We start from the raw sequence: 20,048 nt of genomic DNA, 5'->3' as shown, positions 1-20,048 counted from the left end.
GAAACTGTTCTTAACCTGAAGCACCACTTTAGCTAATGGGGCCTCCTGCTGCCGCCGCGCCGCCAGAGCACGATTTCTGTTCTCATCCTGAAGCAAAGTTCTTAACCTGAAGCACTATTTCTGGGTTAGCGGAGTGTGTAATCTGAAGCGTATGTAACCTGAAGCGTATGTAACCTGAGGTACCACTGTAACCACATGGAGGGTCTTCTGTAAGCAAGCCTTTGTGACATTACACAACATCACTATTATTTGCAGGTCACAATTGTTGCAATTAAGACATTAGTGCCAGAATCAAGACTCTTGCTGTCATATTCCAGAACTAAATGAAAAGCCAATGCATATAGCATCCACTAGGTGGCTCCCTCTGCAAACACCGAAATCCTGGTAAAAGTTCGCTTCAAAATTTAAAATACATGCATATTTACATACAACATTTTTTTCCAATTATTCCAGCTTTCCACCTCAGGTGTGGGGCAGGTAAAGCTGTGACTGCAAAGGAGCAATCAGGAGTCTTAAAGTGCACTCTTACTTGTTCCTTGGCAAGTGGGGGCTTAAATTTGGCACCTTTTAATTCTGGTGCCAATCGCAAGACTTGTGTGGATTGGTTAGGAAAACAGGCAATAGTGGTTAAAACTTCTAAAGTAGCTGCTGCCAAGACCCCACCCTGCACAGCCAAATCAATTACAAAGAGGATAATGAAGGAGTCTTTAGCCAGATCAGCCCTGCACTGAGAAGGGTCCTCAGTCAACTCTTTACTCAACAGCCACTTGAGCTGCCATCTCTGAGGCACGTGGAGTGATGTGATTAGCTTATGTTCTGACAAGACTGGCGATGAGACAGAGCACATCACATTAAGGGCAGTAGTAGCAAATGCCATGTGAGCAGAAGGCACCTTATGAGGGGCCTCAGAAGAACTGCAGTGGAAGAGTCTGACGTTAAATCAACATGTCTTTGGGACCTCATATGTTAAACTCAAGCTGGAAACACTGAGGATGTAGTTCTATGCTCCACTTACTGAACCTTGTGACCATTTTCTTTTGCCAGGTTTGCACTTAGGGGGTGGGAGAGTAGTCATGAATTGCGCTTGTGAGTTTGCATCAACAGTTTGGCTGAGGGCTTTTTTAAACCAAGATTTTCCTGCCCTCCTATCTGAAGGAACCCCACCCCACTCCCTGCTTTGCTATGTTGGCTCCCTGCATATCAGCATAGAGGACCCCTACTTTACTAATAGGGGGAGTTACAGAGATATTCATTCCGTCGCAGCAGAAATCTGTTTGATTTAAATAGCTTTCTACCCTTTTATACTAAAGGGAATACCCAGAGATGCCATTTAGAGAGTGGAAGGCTTCTCTTGCACTTCAAGCTAAGTGAGATTATTCCCCAGGGGAGCTATAGCTCTGATCATTAGAAGGGGGCAATTAATGCTCTTAAAACACACTTGGGTTGTTTGTTTACTTGCAATTTAATTGTCGGTATATCCTTAAGTGCACACAGAATGTTTCATCTCTCTCACTCACGCTGAAACCTTCCCCCCCCCCAAGGAAAACCTGATGAAAATGATGCCCTCTAGAATATCCCTCACCCAAAACACATAGGAAATATAGTTGGCCAACTGCAATATTATGAGCTTGTGAGCTGGAAGGATGTACTAGGTTAGGGGAATGATGTCAAAAAAGAGACCTTCTGGTAAGTGAATGAGAAACGTCAACATTTATGTATTGTGGGCTTTGGTAGGAGTGGCACCTCAAACTCTACCCCCTCCATGCCCCACAGATGCAGGAGAAAATCATGTATTGATCTCCAGTGCCCAGTATTGCTGTTTCCTTACCCCACAGGGAAAGAGAGAAAATATATAGATTTCTTCTGTACCTCAATGATCAGGGTTTTTCCAAGCGTTACTAGTTCCATAACCACTGAATGAACTGCCATTTCAACCACATTAAACAGGTGGCTCCAGTCTTTTGTTCCACTGTTTGGGGATGTATGTTGGGCTTCCCATTAGCCCCAGCAGAGCATGGTCAATGGCAATGGGTGATCAGAATTGTAGTTCAGCAACTTCTGGAGGGCCAAAGGTTCCCTGCACCTGCACTTTATCATCACTGATGACAAGTGAATCCACTACTACTTCTGCAGGTCCCATGGGGTATGGTGTAATGGAAGCAGCCAATTGAGCCTTAGGACAGCCTGGATAAGTAGCTACCCATGCAGAGATATGGAGAAAAGCCACAAGGTCACCGGCAGAAGCAAGCAGAAGAATTTCATAGCAGAGGTCCGAGATGAGATTCAGACTGGGACTTCCTGATCATAGCTCAGTCTCTTCACTATACTAGTTTTATGTCACCCTCCCCGTCTCCCTTTAGACAGTAAAGCTGCAGATAGCATGATTTTATTAAAGTCCAGAACATTTAGGTGCCTTACATCACAATCTTACATCAAATTTAAGTGCCTTACATCACAATCTTTAGAAATGAAAGTCAGGAAGCCAACTGGTACTGCCAGATCTCAAACAGCGAGGTATTAACAAATATTGTCTGTTTCTTCCCCATTCTGACCCTTAAAACTACACATATTTAATGGGATTTGGGCTCAAATATTAAAATTGAATGGGGGGTGGGAAGCAATAGGAAATGTAGCACATAACCAGTTGGACTAACTGTACACAAAACAAATTTAAATCCCTCTTTCCACACTGCTTGCTATTCATGGGCGTGCATAGATAACTTGTCAGTTTCACAGGCCATAAAGAAAGTATGACAAAGTTATGTTCATTTGTGCATGAAAGGTAAGCCAGAGATTTGTGCCAGACGGGAGTTTTAAAGCTCTGGGACAGCCATGCCAACAGCACCACCTTGTGCTCTTAATCCTCAAGCACAATTTGTTTAAAGAGCATAAATCCATGTAAGTTTCCAGATTTGCAAGGGAAATGGTTTACCTGTAGCATCAAAGGTAGCACCACCATGGAAATTGCTGTACATTGCAATTTTGTCCCACTCTGCCCTGAAAAGGCTTGAAGTTTTCCTCTCTGAAAGCTACATCTGGTGAAGTGGATGGAAAGTAGATCCCCGCGTCCCCAGTTTTTGTAATTAGTTTGTCTTTCCCGTTGTTTCTTCTGCGCTATTTTGAAGACAGTCTTTCTCAAAAGTCTTCACCCTCCCTAAACTACTGTACATTGAATGTGTCACTTCTATAATCACTATAGCATGGCTGTTCCTTTTGAAGTGCTTTAGTGTTCTCCCTTGTATCCCAAAAGAATCAGATGTCTCAATCAATTGTAAATAAATAAATTTTAATGATTTTTTTCCTCTGTTCCAGTCCATTATTTTATACATTTATTTATAAAACAGTAGTAACATTTCAGAATCAGAGCGAGGTGCATTTTTCTTTTTCTTTGTTTTATTAAAAACAACATTCTTTTAAAAATTTGTGACTACTTCTCAAAAAAGGCCAGCCCCTCACTTCTCACACTGGAAGAGATTTTGGTAAAGTACCTTTTATCTGTTCCAGTGGGGAGCCATATATAATATATACTTCATAGTTTATAATTAATCCTTGCTGTGTATACAATATACACAACTTCACCATATAAGTCAACAAAGCATGCTGTGCTATGGCATATACTAGCATGTAGAAACAAAGGTAAAGAGAACATATAAAAATCTTTGCCCCCAAAGTTTAAAGAAATGTGACCACTGATTTCAAGTACCTAGCATGAGACATCTCAATAGTGTAATATTTGAAAGAAAGGAACTTATGAGTACAATACTTTGTGAAAATCAGGTCCCTTTCAGTTGCTTGAGACTGATCTTATTTGCAAGCTGAGGCATCAAAAAAACTGCTAGATTTTTTTTTTTGGGGGGGGAAGAAAACATTCTGACTTTTATCTCCAAATTCACATGTTTTTCAAAGCCTACTGGATCATGTTGAGTTGAAGATTACAAACAGATCAGACATTAAAGCTACAATCCTGTGCACACATACCTAGAAGCAAGCCTCAATGAGCACAGTGGGATTTATCAATAAACAGCCATAGGGTTGCACTGTTAGATTGTGCAAGCCTATGCATACTTACTTGGAAGTATGTCCCATTGGACTTAAGGGGACTTACATCTGAGTAAACGGGCTCAGGGTTGTGCTGTTAGACTGGGTTTGGGGGGTTTTTAAGCTCTAGTTTTGCAGATAACATGATTTTTCTGTCCCAGATAAGGAAGAAATACAAATATGCCATAGTTTAAAATCCTGAGAAGAAAAGAGGCTGAAAACCACAGGCTTTTTGAACAAATATTACATTCACATCCTATACCTATATCTTGTAAATCAAGCACACTGCATAATGCATGTAATAACCGCATTCTGTCTCTGCAGAAGCACTTCATGAACATGAGAGTTCTAACATGTAATATAATGAATTGAGAAAGAACCTTCCAATAAGTCATTTTCTCTATTCCTCCCCCACTCAGTCTTTTCCAGGTATCTGCACTATAACTGCTGCAGATCCTTCCAATATAGTCTTTGTACAAACGGAAGCTTTTTCTTAATACATATTATTACATGCTTAATACATTTACAATTGATTGTAAAGCACCAACCCAACCTTATGCTCTCCTTTTGCCTCCAGGGTTTCTAATATCACCTGCATTTTCAAAATTCCCCCTCAAACTCACAACATGCACTGAACGCTTGCATTCAAGTTGCCATACATTTTACTGCTGATAACACAGCTTGCATACCCATTGGCCTTTGGCAGGAGTTCACAATACTTCCTAGTCCAACAGTGTACAAACTGTGTCTCAAAGGGCCTATGTCTAATGCCCACTATCCTTCCACAGACAGTTGAAATAAACCAAGAGTTATGGAACCACTGTACATATGTTAGCAAAGAATGGAAAGGGGGGGGGGTTCTTCATGAAAGTCTTCCCTAACCTGGTGTTTTGGACTACAACTCCCAGCAGCCCCAACTAGCACAGCCGGTGGCGTAGCGTGGGGGGTGCAGGGGGGGCCGGCCGCACCGGGCGCAACATCTGGGGGTTAGGGTTAGGGGGCGCAAATCCATGTGTTAGGGGGCGCAAATTACTTGGCTTGCCCCGGGTGCTGACAACCCACGCTACGCCACTGAGCACAGCCATGCTGGCTGGCTGGGAACTGGGATCCAAAACATCTGGAGAGCACCAGGTTAATGAAGGCTGCCCTGGGTTGTCATCCAGACCATCCTTGGTTCTACCAAATTCCTCTTTAGGAAATCTGCCGAATATATATTTTATGATAAAAATATTCCAACTTTGCAAAATGCACTATGGTGCAAAATCAAGTCCGATTGGTTTTGGTCTCACATGGCTGCAATTCTAGGTATGTTCTTCTGGATGACTAAATCAGTACTTGCTACGTTAATTACCAAAGCAGCACAAGCCCTAGTCCAGCACCACTAGGCATTATCATCCATATCCCCCCTTTATGGGCAAAGCAGGAGAAGTTGCCTTACTGTGGGGAATGATGTTTTTTAAAAAAATAGTGGGGTGGGGGTAGGGAAATGTGCTTGTTCCACTGCTAGACCTTTGAAGAAAAATACATTTAAACGGAGGAAAATAAAATAGCATTGCATTTGTAGGAAGAAGACAGAATTGTGTTGGTTGCAATTATGTCACAAAGCATCTTCCAAGATGTGTACCATGATACTAATGTAACCTCGTAAGGCTGTGGTTGCTGTGGGCAGAGGAAAGTGCATCTCCTACATCAGTGGTTGCCAATTGGTGGTCCACAGACCCCAGGGAGTCCACATAACCCATGCAGGGGTCTGTAGCACCATCCACATAACAAAAACTACCACAGAGATATTAAAAATTTCAAAGTAGGGGATCCATAGTATTTGGGTAATTGGGAACCACTGTCCTACATGATCTGTTGATGAAAATCTGCTCAGTTCTGATTCACTTTTTTCTTGCCCAGATGTTCACATAGCCTTAAATCTTCTGTTCTTCTGACTGAGAAGCAACAGAAGTGAATTGGAAAACAATCAGATCAGTTTTAAATGGGTTACTGTGGCACAAAACTGTGACACTGCATGCGTTTACAGAAGGTGCTTTGTCACAAAAGGATTGCAACGTTTTCAGAATACAGATACCTCAGTGATACAAATGCTCATTGCTGTGGCACTGAAAACACTAAAACAAGCCCTGGGTGAACTTAGAGCTGAGTTGTCTAAGTGGTTTTACCAAATTCCTCATTTTGGAAATATTCCAGTCTGCTGGAGGCAGAGTCACATACTCCCCACCTGAATTTTGCTGCAGATAAAATTCAGCAGGTAGCTTGGAGAAAGAAGTACCACCTTCCCTCAACAGCGCATCTGCTGATTATGTGACTGCTGCATGGAATTTGCTTGCAAGCATGTCACATGCTTCTACTGAATAAGTAATGACTGACTAGTGATTTACTCTCCCTCCAAGCAGATACCAATTTGTGAATTTTTGGGTTGTTTATTATTTTCACTCTTTGAAGGCTGTACAATCCCTTGCTGTACAGCTCCAGCAATTGAGTAGTCATCTAGCCATTTTTTTAAAAAGTAGCAAATCCCAGAAAGGCTACACACCATTATTTTGTTTAGCTGAGTTTTTAAAAAAATAATCTTTGGATGTTGTGTCCTTTCCCTATCCTACATACGTCTACCTCCCTCATTTCTAGAGTGTGCAGATGGAACATTGTAAGAAGGTGAGTGGGGAGGACTTGCAAGAGCATCATAAATAGCTAATGATACAGCTAGGACTTTGTTTGACCGATTGTGCAGAAAGACCCTACAAAACTACAGAAGCACAGGAGACTGAAGGCACTGCTTTTCTGAAAGGAATCTGCTGATGGCTCTTTGGCAGATGGCTCATGGTTATGGAATTGAAATCTCTACCAAAAAAAAAATGTTTCAGAGAAAAAGGAAGCTGTTACCTGAAATACTAAAGTTAGTTCCCTTTCGTTCGGGTTTTTCCTCAGTTGTTTAATAGAGGAAGTTGTCATATAACCAGGTCAGATACTTGGGTCCATCTAGCTCAAGTCTTGTCTGCTCTGACTAGCAGGAGGCTCTTCAAATTCTCAAGCAGAGGTCTCTTGCATCACCTCCTACTTGACCCTTTTGGGATCTTTTGCATGTAGAGCACAAGCTCTTCCACTCAACCATGGGCTCTCTAAATATGTCAATAAGCATTCTGAGAAGTCAGAGCTTCCTTTCTCCATACATCCAAAATGAGAAGCAGATTCTAGATACCGTTAAGGCATGCACACTGCAAGTCCAAAAAGACTAGACCAGACTTAAGAAGCTAAATGTAATAATCCGAACAGTATCACTTGACACTTCTCCAGGCTCACAAACACAACATGTCCCTGTCCCCATGTGACTAGATTTTTCCACTTGCTTCTCCAAAATATCTCTATCACACACAGAGCAACTTAACCAAGGAACTGAAATTCAGTTGGAGCCAAAGTCTCCTAACTTCACAGGCTTGGTGACACTAGAGGCTCATCCATGACTCCTTTTGCCCTGCCACTTTCCCCCAGAGAAAACCCACGATTTAGCACAGAATCAGAACAAACAGCAACCAGGACTTCCACAGATTGCTATTTGTTCCAATTTAGTGTTAAAGAGTGGGTTTTCCGAGGGAAAGGGATGAAGGCAAAAGTGCTCAGACCCATGCTTACAAGCCCTGTGGCAGCAATCTACCCTAAGGCCACTGAACATTGATCCATCTGTGATTACTTACATTCAAGCACCAGCAAACATATTGCTCTTGCCAAAAACACCAGGCCAAGTCTCTGTGCAACGTACACGTGAAGCAGCTCGCAGTGCAATAGAGGATTTTCATGTGATGCAACATACAAGGTGCCAAGCAGTCAGAAAGGAGGTCCTTGCTTCTTTTGAACTTCCTGAGTTACCAGTGGGGCTGAAGAAATGTAGAGCAGACAATTCAGCCACAGCTACCAGGGTCAAGGACTGGTCAAGGACAGGTAATGTCAGGCACTAATGGGCTGGACCTGCAAAGCACCACAATTCCTAAGTGACTGGAAGGATTATTGAGCCCTGACCAAAATGCCCTGAGACATTGAAGCACTGATGGTAGGCATAAAATGTAGTTACTCTGAGACCTGCCCAAGACTGCCTGGAAGAGTGAGGTGCAGAGAACTTAGGCTGCAAAAAGAAACAGCTGGTGATCTTATCAGTTCTAGGAGATAGCAGTTGCCAAAAACTCAAATAAAGCTGTGAAGTAAACCAAGGCACACACCTTCAGAACTGATAGAATTTCTCATTCATACATTGTTTGACAATGGGGGGGGGGGAGAAGATTCCTTGCTGCAATGTCTCCATCTTAATTTGAATTGTATAAGAGGGTGTCCAGGATAGGAAATGCAAGGTCAGGAGAGTTGTGTATGCTTGGGGTGTTCCCCACCACAAATATAAGTCCATGTGCAAACTACCAACTTGTGTTAACCACTTAAAAGTAGCAGGCCACAAATAATAGAAGCTTTTCATGGCATTTTGATTTGCAGTTGTTACTGGAAATAGGCGCACCAAACATTTGCACATGTAGTGGGAGAGTGACACATTCCAAAATAAAGAGGCATAAGTGAATGTATGTATGTATTGTTATTATTATGATTAATTTGATTTCTTACTTGCCCTTTGCCATAAGGTCCCAGGGCAGGTTACAGCAATTTAAAAATACAATATTAAAATCAGTTTAAAACAAATGTGCTCAGAACCACACTAGAGTTTGCACTAGCTTAGCTGAAGAAGCTTAATCAAACTGGTGCAAAGGAAGATTCTTTGAGCTCCTTTCAGGGACAAGGAGGGCTTAGGGACCCTGGTTGGAATTTGAAAGGTTCTAAAAAAATGTATTCATTTGTAGCAAAGTTACTGATGTATGGCATCCAGCACGAAGGGGCCACAGATTGAGCTGCTGCCAGTTGATTGATGGGCTGTGGCCTCAGTCCTCAACTACCATACACATGGGTGGTGGTGGGAAAGCAAACATGCAGCTGGAGATACTTTGCAAGATTTTTTTGCTGCAGCTAGCAGTGGTTTTAAATGGAAAGACAGCTTACCCATTTTGCTAGGTGAATGATGGAAATAGTTTGAAATATATTGAGGTGCACACATGCACTCCATGTGGCTACCCAGGATGACAGTCAAAAGATTAAAATGGAGGATGGACACAAGCCAAAATTAGCCATCAACAGGCCGAGCTTTGGACAACTCAGACTAAAGGTCTAATCGAAATCTAATGGAGTGTGCATTTTGAAAGCCGTCAAAAAGTTAATTAAGGCTGCCATTATCCCACTTGGGCTTCTGACTTTAGCAAAAGCTCTGCAAGAGCAATCACATTATCCTTCCATCTCTCCAAAGAATTGATACAAAATCACCACCCATCACACCACACTGCTAAGTGGTAGCACCTCACTATCTTGCAGGGTCTACTGGATATCCCTGCCCTGTACAGTGGTACCTCTGGTTACGAACGGAATCCGTTCTGGAGGTCCGTTCACAACCGGAAACAGTTTTCAACCTGAGGCGTGCTTTCACTAATGGCGCCCCGACACGCTATTTCAGCTCGCATCCTGGGGCAAAGTTAGCAACCAGGAGCGGCTACTTCTGGGTTAGCGGACCTCATAACCAGAAGCGTTCGTGACCAGAGGTACCACTGTATAAGGAAAGGAGCCCCAATATGGGAGTCAGCATGACGACAGGAGTTTTATTTATTTAGCGAACTTATATCCCGCCTTTAAGAAAAAACAGTTTCTCATAAGGCGGTGGTTAAAAAGGAACGGGGGGCACAGTGAGGCTTAAGGGATGTGCTAGTCCTCAAGAAGAAAAAGAGATTAGCACCAAGCCTTGGTTAAAGCTGCTTCTCAAACAGGACAAGCTGCCACCCAGCCGTCAACACTAAAATCACATTGTTGCATAAATGCTCAAACTGGATCTGCAGGACATGTAGTATTAAAGGCACAGGGCCCTGAGATACACCTGCAGGGATCTGAAAGGCCATAAAGGGGTCATAAGAAAACCATGATCATCCTGTGGTCACGGCAGAGGAGGCAAGGCTGCTTGGGGGTGGGGGGGTGTTTGGCAAATCAAGGCAGAAGAGAAACTTGGGGGTAACATTCCAAGAGCTGGGGTGAGCTTTGTGCGGAGCATTTCCTACCCCATGCGCGCACACAAACAGAATCTCTGTTCAGTCTCATATGCCCTTTGAGTAAGCCTGCAGGGATAAGGCAGAGGGACGAATCTTCAGAAAACAAACAATATTTTGACTCCAAGTCTTTTCTGCCTTAGAAGCTTCTCATCACAGCATATCTGTGTCCTCCATGCTGAAGCTGCTTCTGCGACTGCTAGCCTTTGAAGCCTCCGGGGACACGGCAGAGAACAAGGGGTCAGACGCCATGGGCAGCATGGTATCCTCCATCAGCATCAAGTCCAGCTCCTTCTTGGACAGGGAAGGGAAGGAGACGTTTTGGCTGGGGTCCAGAGGGTCGTGGAAGCCTCTCGAGTTGTCGTCAAAGCTCAGGCCGTGAGTGAAGTCCAGCTGGTGATAAGGGGACTGAGGAGGAGCAAAGTGAGGCTGGTGCTGCTGAGTCTCCTGCTCAGGATGGAGTGGCGGCTGTGGTGGCGGCTGGATCTCTGTTGTGTCCTCTTCTCCAGGGGTTTCTTGCTTCACAACTTGCTGAGCGAGTTCAGCCATGTTCAAGCCAGAAGGTGAAGCAGTTGGAAGGCCATGGACTCGGGCCTGCATCTCCAGCTCCTTTAGGACAAGGCACACAAACATGACAACAGTCCAACAGGTGAGCAAGCAACATGATCTCCAGCCACCCACCCAAAGTTCTAATAGGCATTACTAATGGCAGTAATGCTTTCACGTGGGTGAAGGCCACAGTAAGAATCAGCTTTGCGGCCAAGGTTGAGAAGCTCTTTCATCTATTCCCTGAGCACAAGATTATGAGACCAGGCTACCAACTGGAACGGGGGTAGGGATGAGGAAAATGGTGGTTGCAGGAATGAATGGGTAAAAGGAAGGCAGTTGCTATATGCACGTAAGAGATTTAGGAGGTGTGAGCACAAGACAAAAAGATGGGGACTCACCTGTATGCGGAGCCAGAGCTGCTTGTTTGCCATTTCCAGGTGCCGAGAATGATTCTCAAGATCTCGTGACCTTTGCAAGTCTTTCTGCATCCTCCTGATGTAATCAACAGAGGCTTTCAGGATTGTCCCTTTGTTCCAGCGCACATCCCTGGAAAAAGACATAGGAGCAGAATGTTAAGAGAATAAAAGGATGACTTCAGATTCAGGAAAGTTCTGGAGGCAATTATGCTCAGAGCATAATTAGTGTTGAAACACAAATGAAGGGGGGAAAGCTCAAACATTTGTGCCATTATACTAAGTTTTATCTGCCTTTAACAAATCTTTTCTTTAAGGAGGCTTAAAGAAGTTTGGAATTTTAGCTGAGACAAAAGGTGTGTTGTGAATATTTGGGAGGCAGAAGTGAAAGTAGTGTTTTCAATGAATATGGAAAAATGATTTCCTAGAAGGCTTTATTCCCGTTGCCTGTTTCAGAGCATAAGGTCCTTCGTGGCTCTTCAGGAGGCATTAGGATAATTGAACATTTGAGCACAACTTACAGATCTCCAGCTTTGGGGATCAGCATTCCTAGTTCCTTAATGCGATCATTGATGTTGAACCTTCGTCTTCTTTCAACTAAGAGAAAAAGAAAAATAGTGGGAAAATGGAATATTTATTAAAGTATACAATAAAAAATGAACACAAAGGTGCCAAAATAAATGAATAAATATCATCTGATGAAAGAAATTATGAATCAATTAAGAACTGTATCTAATGTTGCCGTTCTACTCACTCAAGGGAGTTCAACTTATGCAGCAGAACTTCCCCTCCTCTCAATTGTAGCACCCCCACACCCTCAGAATCTTTTTAACAAGTTTGGGGGACCCTCTGGAGTAGTTTTGGGAGGTATGTGGGGGAGAGGAGAAGGAAGTCTCATTGTGCAAGTGTAACACTGCCTGTGCAGCCTTGGATACAATCCTAAAGCTGCATATATTTGCATCCAAAAACACACACACTGTGACTGTGTGCATACACATTTGCAAGTATATGCAGTGTGCATAACAAAAAAGCAGTTTTGGTGTAGCTGAAAGAAGGACATAATTAGAGACAGAGTTAGCCAATAGGATAGAAATAACTTGCAGTTTAGAATGCCTTTTTCTGGCTGGCTGTTTTAGCTAATGGATCCTCTGTCTGTTTGGAGTTAATATGCTAATTGTTTTCATTTATACTCTGCTTGCATATTTTTAAATAAACCAGTACAAATATTATACTACATATGTCCAGCAATTTCTCCTCCAAAAAAATCCAGGTAACACCGTGACTAAAATGGTTATTCCCCAGATTGACTACATGACTACATAGGTACAGCACCGAACTGATTATCTTCCATTCTTATAGCTAATTATATTAAAACAGGTGTCTGCTTTTGAAATGAAATGTAAGAAGAAATGCAAAGTTGCAGTTGCTGATTTCTTCTTCAAGGCAGCACAATTACATGAATCCATGCTTTAGCAGTGTTGGAAATAGCTGCCCACCTCCAAACCCCATGCCTTCTATGAACCACCCAGGTGATAAAAAAGGCTTGCTGGATACATGAACACGCTTTTGTTCCAAGTTGAATGGCTGACGGTGGAAGACTAAAACACAAAAAGTCCACATGAAGACAGACCCAGCTCTGTACATTTGCAACAGGTACAGAGTGTTCCTAACACCTCTACGTTCTGGAGTCCTTCTCTGCACCAAGACAGTCAGATACTTGCATTAACAAAGAAGTGAAATTTAAAGACTCCTGCAAGACAGTATTGCTTCTGAAAGAAGCAAGTACACACTGGGTTGCCACACTGCCCATGAAAGAGAGAGATTTATCATATCTTCTCTAGAAGGAATAAGGAGGAACAGAACAGGGATCACTGAAGACAATTTGGGAAGACGTTCAGACCACATGGTTTTGCTGGATACATGAACGCGCTTTTGTTCCAAGTTGAATGGCTGACGGTGGAAGACTAAAACACAAAAAGTCCACATGAAGACAGACCCAGCTCTGTACATTTGCAACAGGTACAGAGTGTTCCTAACACCTCTACGTTCTGGAGTCCTTCTCTGCACCAAGACAGTCAGATACTTGCATTAACAAAGAAGTGAAATTTAAAGACTCCTGCAAGACAGTATTGCTTCTGAAAGAAGCCAGTACACACTGGGTTGCCACACTGCCCATGAAAGAGAGAGATTTATCATATCTTCTCTAGAAGGAATAAGGAGGAACAGAACAGGGATCACTGAAGACAATTTGGGAAGACGTTCAGACCACATGGTTTTAACCAAGCACCACTCACTCAGATTGTGATTGTCCTTCTTCTGGCGTTCCTTAGCCAATGCACGGTTCTCTGCATCTAGAGACAAAAGACCAAGCTGTCAAGCAAAGCAGTGGGTCAAGAGAAACAAGAGTGCTGTTGCACATGTGCATGTGCATATATGCTCACGTGCGCACATGAAAAAAGACTTCCCAGTGACCTACACCCTGAGTCAAAGCTGGGGCTGGATATGGCCCCAACAAATCAATTCAGGCATGGATCCACAGATCATAAGCCCTGCCAAGTTACCCGTGAGCTCTCTCTTCTGCGTCAGATCTGCCGGGCAGGAGCTGCTGGTCATGCCCACCACAGAGGGTGTCATCTGAAGATCGCTGCTATACACATTCATGTGGCTGCTGGACAATGGCAGCTGGAAAACAAAGGAAAGGAACAAAACACTTTTTAAAAAATTGCATAGGAATAACATACAACAGAATGGAAGGAGCAAAGAAATAGGATTCCAGCCAGATGCAAAGTATCATAGTAAAGTCACAGTATTGTAGAGTTGGGAAAAACCATGAGGGTCATCTAGTCCAACCCCCTGCAGTGGAGGAATAATTTGCCCAACGTGGGGCTCAAACCCATGACCTTGAGATCAAGAGTTTCATGCTCTACTGACTGAGCTCCTGGTTACAAAGTGGGGGGTACCCTCCAGATGTTGTCAGACCACAGCTCCATGACCACTTTGGGATTTCTTGAAATATAAAGTGGTATACAGGTTAAATAAATAAATAAATTGGCCACGCTGGCTGGGACATGGGAGTCCAACAACTTCTAGAGGGCATTGTTCTGGCGCCTTCTGATTTAGAGACAGCCAGTTTCATCCCAGTGATGTGAATCCAAGAAAACTATATTGACTGCCAGGGTTTAAAAAATATTTGAGACTCCACAGCCGCTAATGTTGTAGCAGGGTATGTTGCTGTCCAAACTAGCATCCCAATAGGCCCACAGCATGGACATAGTGCAGCTTATTTCCCCCCATTAGGATAGTTTTCATAGTTTGACCACCATTCATCCAGGAGATGATGATCTTGTAGCTTTCCTTCCTCCATCATTCCCTCCCTTTCTGACAACAAGAAGCAAAAAACCAGAGATACTCACAGTATTTGGCATATGAATTTCTGGATTAATGCACCCCACAGTAGTTGTCAGCTGCATTATGTCTTCAATGACGTCATCTATCTGGAAGGAAAAGTAGCCTTTGAGATATAAGAACCATTTCCTCTATCCTGTCAATACTGACTTTTTCACTAAAAATCCATGTACACAGACATGAGAAACACAACTGCAGATTTAATTGAGTCTTATAAAGGTTTGCTTCTTTCATGTGTTCCTACAGCATCTCCTACCAAAAAAGAATGGAGATGAAAGTTCCCCCACAGTCAACATATTCCTTTATTACAGTTCCTACAGTGATATAAAAACCTGACTTCCGTTTTGTCCCTTTTCTAAAACTTGAAGCTAGGAGAATCATGTGGTGCAACTATATAGTGGAACCTTCTCAATTCAGTTTGCAGAAAGGGGAGGTGGTTGCAGGCTTGAATTCTCCCCCACAACAAATGCTTCTACTTCCTATAATACTTCCTACTGTACAGTCCCAGGAAAAGTGCAACTGGATTCAGAATTATCTCCCAACCCTCCCCAAAGATCCGCCGTTCCCCAGGAATAGAAGCCACTCACTCACCTCCCTTTCTGGGTTGGAGCTAATGTTGAGCATTGCCATTGGGCTGTTGGGGGTGCTGTTGCCGGCAGAGGAGGACATGACATGGCTTGGCCTCACGCCGGGCGAGACAGAAGGAGGAGGTTTAGGAGACGGAGCGCTGAGCAGTGGAGCAAACTTGTTCCCATAGGTTTCAGACAGGAATTCTTGGACCTTCTTGTCTCGTGACCGTTGCAGGTGGTATGTGGTAGGGTTCTCCAGGAAGGACTGAACCTGAAAGCGTCCAGGAAAAAGGAGAGGAAAGAGGCAGAAGCAGAGGGCTGTCATATAAAAAATAGCAGGAGATTTCAACTGAGCAGCTCTTCAGGAACAAAAATGCTTTATTTTCTTATATAGTATTGACTCCACATGACTATGGCTTGCCTGAACCCCTCCGCCCTCATTTTGAATCGTAACCATACTCAAAACTGTGTAAAATTGCAATTGTTCACATTTTCCTCTACCTCTGTCTATCCTTTTTGGAACCCCTCACAATCTCTTTCTCTTTTTTTAACCACACTGAACAATTTGGCATCGTCTGCAAACTTTACTTCACTGAAGAGCCCTAACTCTCTAGATCATCAGTGAACAAGTTCAACAGCACAGGTCCCAAAATACTGATTCTTCTGGGACTCGCTTTCTACAACCCTCCATTGGGAGATGTATTTCCACAGGCTGTGGCTCAACCAGGAGGAGCTCATCCTAAGATTTAAGCAGACAGGCTGGTCTGCACAGATTCAGGTCTTCTCGAGTTGTTCAGGGCTTTATACGCCAACAAAAGAATCTTAAAACTGGCCCAGTAGCAAATGGGCAGCCAGTGTCAATCTTTCAGCAGAGGTTTTGCAGGACTGCAATAGGCTGCTCCCATTAGCAGCCTAACAACCGCATTTTCTACAAGCTGCCCAACATAGAGCACACTACAAGAGCCCAGTTATCTGCACGTGGATCACTATGGCCGAGCTATCCCTGTCCATTACTTGTTGATTTGCAAACACAAGACATCCATCTATGCAATTTCCATAGCATAAATAGTGGCTTCCCCGCTAGGCATTTATTTACTTGAGCTGTACCTTTAAGACTTCTCCTGGCACAGACGGTGGTGACTGGAAATGAACTGGTGTGTTGATGGCAGGAGTTGGAGCCATTGGCATCTGCTGCTGTTGCTGCATGTAATGCATCATTGCCTGCTGCTGCATGCGCTCCCGCTGCTCCTCTTGCTGGACTTGCTCTCGCATGAGCTGCATCCGCAAGCCAATTCGCGACGCCATGGCGGGTATTTTGGATCTATCAGAGTTTCCCACAGAACACTTAAAATCCTGAGAAGGAAAGTGGAAGGATTTAGGCACAAGCATTCAGCATCAAAAGAAGGCTATAAAATGTGGCCTTTGCCCTTATAGCAGAAATATGGCCATGGAATGCGAAATATGCATCTGAATTTTACCAAGACTGAAAGTTGCTTAGCATAAGTGATTCTAATAGGTACAGCAGCAGCAAAATTCTTGGCTTGACTGTGTTAATGGACTTGAGCTTAGTGTGGGCACTCTATGACCCCACGGTTGCTTTATGTATCTTTTCTAACATCTTTTGTCATCTATGCGAAGCTGACCAGAGCCAAATACGTAATTCTTTTTTCACTGAACTTTCCCAAATATCAAGTATAATGGCAATTAAAAGCTAGGCAAGATAAGTGTTGCATGAGCTGAACTGCTATGTCAATTCAGAGTTTCTTGCAGGAGCTCAGATCATTCCATTCTTTGGAGGTCTTTAAGCAGAGGCTTGACAACCATATGTCAGGAGTGCTCTGATGGTGTTTCCTGCTTGGCAGGGGGTTGGACTCGATGGCCCTTGTGGTCTCTTCCAACTCTATGATTCTATGATTCTATAAGATGTTTTTCTAGATCCTAGTTGCACATGAACTACAATCAGAAACTACAAAACGAGAGCAGAACAATAACATATTTTAAGTATAACAACATGAAGCACATTACTGTGTTTTGGGGGGTTTTTTTGTTTTGCTTTTTACATGCACATTTGAATGAATGCTTGTATTCTATAAGTATTCTAATTTTATGGATTTTAGATGTTCGGGATGGGGGGTGGGGAATACAGCCCTTGGCTGACATTCATGTGACTCTTGGTCTAATTTCACAAGGGTAGGACAAGCACATATGGACAGAAAGACACATTTAGGCTCTATATCAGACATAATTGCAAACAGTGACTATAATGTTTTTGCTCCATTAGATGAAGTGAACTTGCAAAGAGGAGCAGGTGGTCATGTTTCTTTGGCTGTACTGGTCTCTCTCCTCCCCTCAATTTATATGATTCTTGGTGCCCCCCCAAAAAAAAAACACACCCCACAAATATTTCTTATTTTCACAATAGTTCCTTTTGTTACATTTTTATGGATCTTCTCAGTAGGCACCCACTGCATGTCTACTCAGAAGGCTTGTCCACACTTCCACTTGCCCTAACCCCTTCCTCCTGGGGAAATCCACTCTTTACTGCTGCATCAGAGCAAGCTGTGGGGCAAACAGAAAACTGCTTGGACCTGTGCTTTCCAGGCATGGGACAAGCGAAGTGTGTCGTGCCCAGAATTAAGTCCAGCTGATTTCAATGGGAACTTCGCCTACCAAAAAGAATACAGGTTTGCAGTGCCGGTTCAATAACAGCCACACAATTGCTCTTTCAAGATGTGTGTTAACAACCTAAACAAGAAATTACAGGCACTCCTGAAGTCAGGAACAAACTTTCCAGATCACCAGTGCTTTTCAAAGACTGGACTTGGTTCTTTGATGGCAAGTTAAATGGTTTAGTTTAATTTCTTTTCTTCTTCTCCTTAAATTTATATAGCCATCTATCAATAAATAGCTTACAAGCAAAACAATGCTAAAAACAAAACACCATATCATAATTAAAATCAACAACAAGAAAAACAGCAGCTTCCCCACCAAAAAACTTTCATTAAAGCAGAGACAACATAACACAGCCCTCATTTAAAATGTCTGAATGAGCTATAGCTAACTTTCATGAATTCTTGCTCTCCTTTCACAAAACACAACCACAAAAACTGCTAACAAAATGGTGTTCCCAGTGTTGGCCTCCTCATTCACTCACTTAAAAAATAATAAGTTTAACATCAAAGTGAGTTAATGATCCCCTTTCCTTCTACATTAATCTTTGCCCTGTAATGACCCGGAAAATGGAAACCCACTGCCCTCATTCAGATTTCTTATCATCTCCGGTCAGGTGACAAGAAGTGTATATTAAACTTTGCTGAATGAAGGCAGAGGTGGTTCCCCGAGTCCCTGGACTCCAAACATGAGAGACAGATGGAATTCAAGAGAGATAAGGGCCCTGTTTGCTTTGGCATGAGGATGAAATATGGTTCGGAGTATCACTACTTAGAGAACTGCAGTCCTGCCACTTCTTCCCATGTTAGGGATAATAGCGCCCAGCCTATGCCAGGATCACGAAAAGATGCTCAGGCTGCAAATAAAGAAAAACACCAAAGATAAAACTGTACTGATTAGATGCAACCAGTTTGCTGGAATATTTTGCTAGAGAAGTAAGGGATTAAGCACATTTTGATCAGCTAATAAGAATAATAATACAAGCACTTAGGAGAGGGCAAATACTTGTTTGCTACTACCCAGGAGTGAGGACTAGATCTAAGGGGCTTAAGTTTATTGAGGATAGAGTTCAGTTGAGCAGTAAGGAAATTTCAACAATGGAACCAATTACCTAGAGGGGTGGTGGCCTCTCTGTTGTCCACTGCCCCCCACCTGCCAAAAATTCCATCAATCTCCCATCCAGCAAACTTGTCTCTCATATTCCAGTGGTCTCCAATAGATGTAGTAATTTTGACTGTCAAACCAGGACCATTTCAGGGGCAAATCAATTCTATCGAACAAAGCCCAGTGCGATGAAGTCCATAGTACAGGTAGGAAGCAGAGGCGGGAAATCCGTGGCTTGGCCAAGGTCCACAGCAAATTGATGACTGGGTTGACATTTGAATATCCTTCTTAAATTGTGGCATCTAGAACTGGACACTATATTCCAGGTGTGGCCTGACCAATGCTACACTGAAAAAAATTGTATCTGAGATTATTTCCTGGAATAAGCAGCTGGTGTATCAGGCATGCAGGGCGCTTTTGATGGTTAAAAAATAAATAAATTCATTTAGGTTTAACCCATCCTATGCCTTACTTAGGCTTAGGGAAGCTAGCAACCATATGTAAGCTCTTATAGCGAATATGCTTTCAGAGCAATTTTGCATGGCCTCCTCAGCACTTCAGAGGAAGAATCCAGCTGCTTTTTCAGATTCCTAAATATGTAAGCAGGAGTTTACACCCTGCTGGTTAAGCTTTTGTCCTCAAAGCGCCTCAGCTCTTTTACTAGCTGCCTTCTTCAGTCAGGGAGTGTGAAGAGCTTACAGGCCCTATCTGGGCATAGGTAAAGTGATCATATTCCTTCTTGCTGTCATAACACAGGCAGTACATAACAACTGGCACACGATGGTTAGCTTATTCATAGACTACAGGCACTCTGGCTCAGAAATCAGCTTAACCTCAAACAAACTGAAACAAGAACATTCCTTACACCATAGGAATATATGTTCCAACTTGTGTGATAAGTCTCCCAAATTCATACCTGGGAAACTCTCCCAGGATCCTCCTTATGACCTCTCTAGCTTTTTCATTCTCTTCAGTATAGCACCCAGTATCTCTCGAAATATAGTGGGCGCTCGGGTTGCGAACATGATCCGTGTGGGGTGCATGTTCGCAACCCGCGTCTGCGCACGCACGGGTTGTGATTCTGTGCATGCCAAAAGCCGGAAGTAACCCGTTCTGGTACTTCCGGGTTTCGGCAGTCCGCAACCCAAAAAAACGCAACCTGAAGAAGCTGTAACCCG

The 20,048-nt window shown here is 43.1% G+C and overlaps 1 protein-coding gene across 3 annotated transcripts in view; it reads right to left on the bottom strand.

The window, feature by feature from the left end:
* Window positions 1-3,269: 3,269 nt before the first annotated feature.
* Window positions 3,270-20,048, bottom strand: part of TFEB (transcription factor EB) — a 70,107-nt gene continuing 53,328 nt past the window's right edge. For 2 of the 3 annotated variants that reach the window (XM_081195848.1, XM_081195850.1), the window contains exons 3-11: window positions 16,204-16,449; window positions 15,119-15,367; window positions 14,536-14,616; window positions 13,684-13,804; window positions 13,417-13,473; window positions 11,644-11,719; window positions 11,108-11,255; window positions 5,111-10,769; window positions 3,270-4,955 (exon numbers count right to left, since the gene is read on the bottom strand). In XM_081195848.1, coding sequence (XP_081051974.1) covers window positions 10,314-10,769; window positions 11,108-11,255; window positions 11,644-11,719; window positions 13,417-13,473; window positions 13,684-13,804; window positions 14,536-14,616; window positions 15,119-15,367; window positions 16,204-16,401 — 1,386 coding nt within the window. In that variant the 5' untranslated portion in view covers window positions 16,402-16,449 and the 3' untranslated portion in view covers window positions 3,270-4,955; window positions 5,111-10,313. The remainder of the gene's footprint in view (window positions 4,956-5,110; window positions 10,770-11,107; window positions 11,256-11,643; window positions 11,720-13,416; window positions 13,474-13,683; window positions 13,805-14,535; window positions 14,617-15,118; window positions 15,368-16,203; window positions 16,450-20,048) is intronic. The other variant, XM_081195849.1, reaches the window with a different exon arrangement.

The sequence above is a fragment of the Podarcis bocagei genome, assembly GCF_964188305.1.
Source record: "Podarcis bocagei genome assembly, chromosome: 5".
Classification (NCBI taxonomy): Eukaryota; Metazoa; Chordata; class Lepidosauria; order Squamata; family Lacertidae; genus Podarcis; species Podarcis bocagei.
Note: the sequence above shows the minus strand (reverse complement) of the source record. Positions and strands in the feature narration are given on the sequence as shown.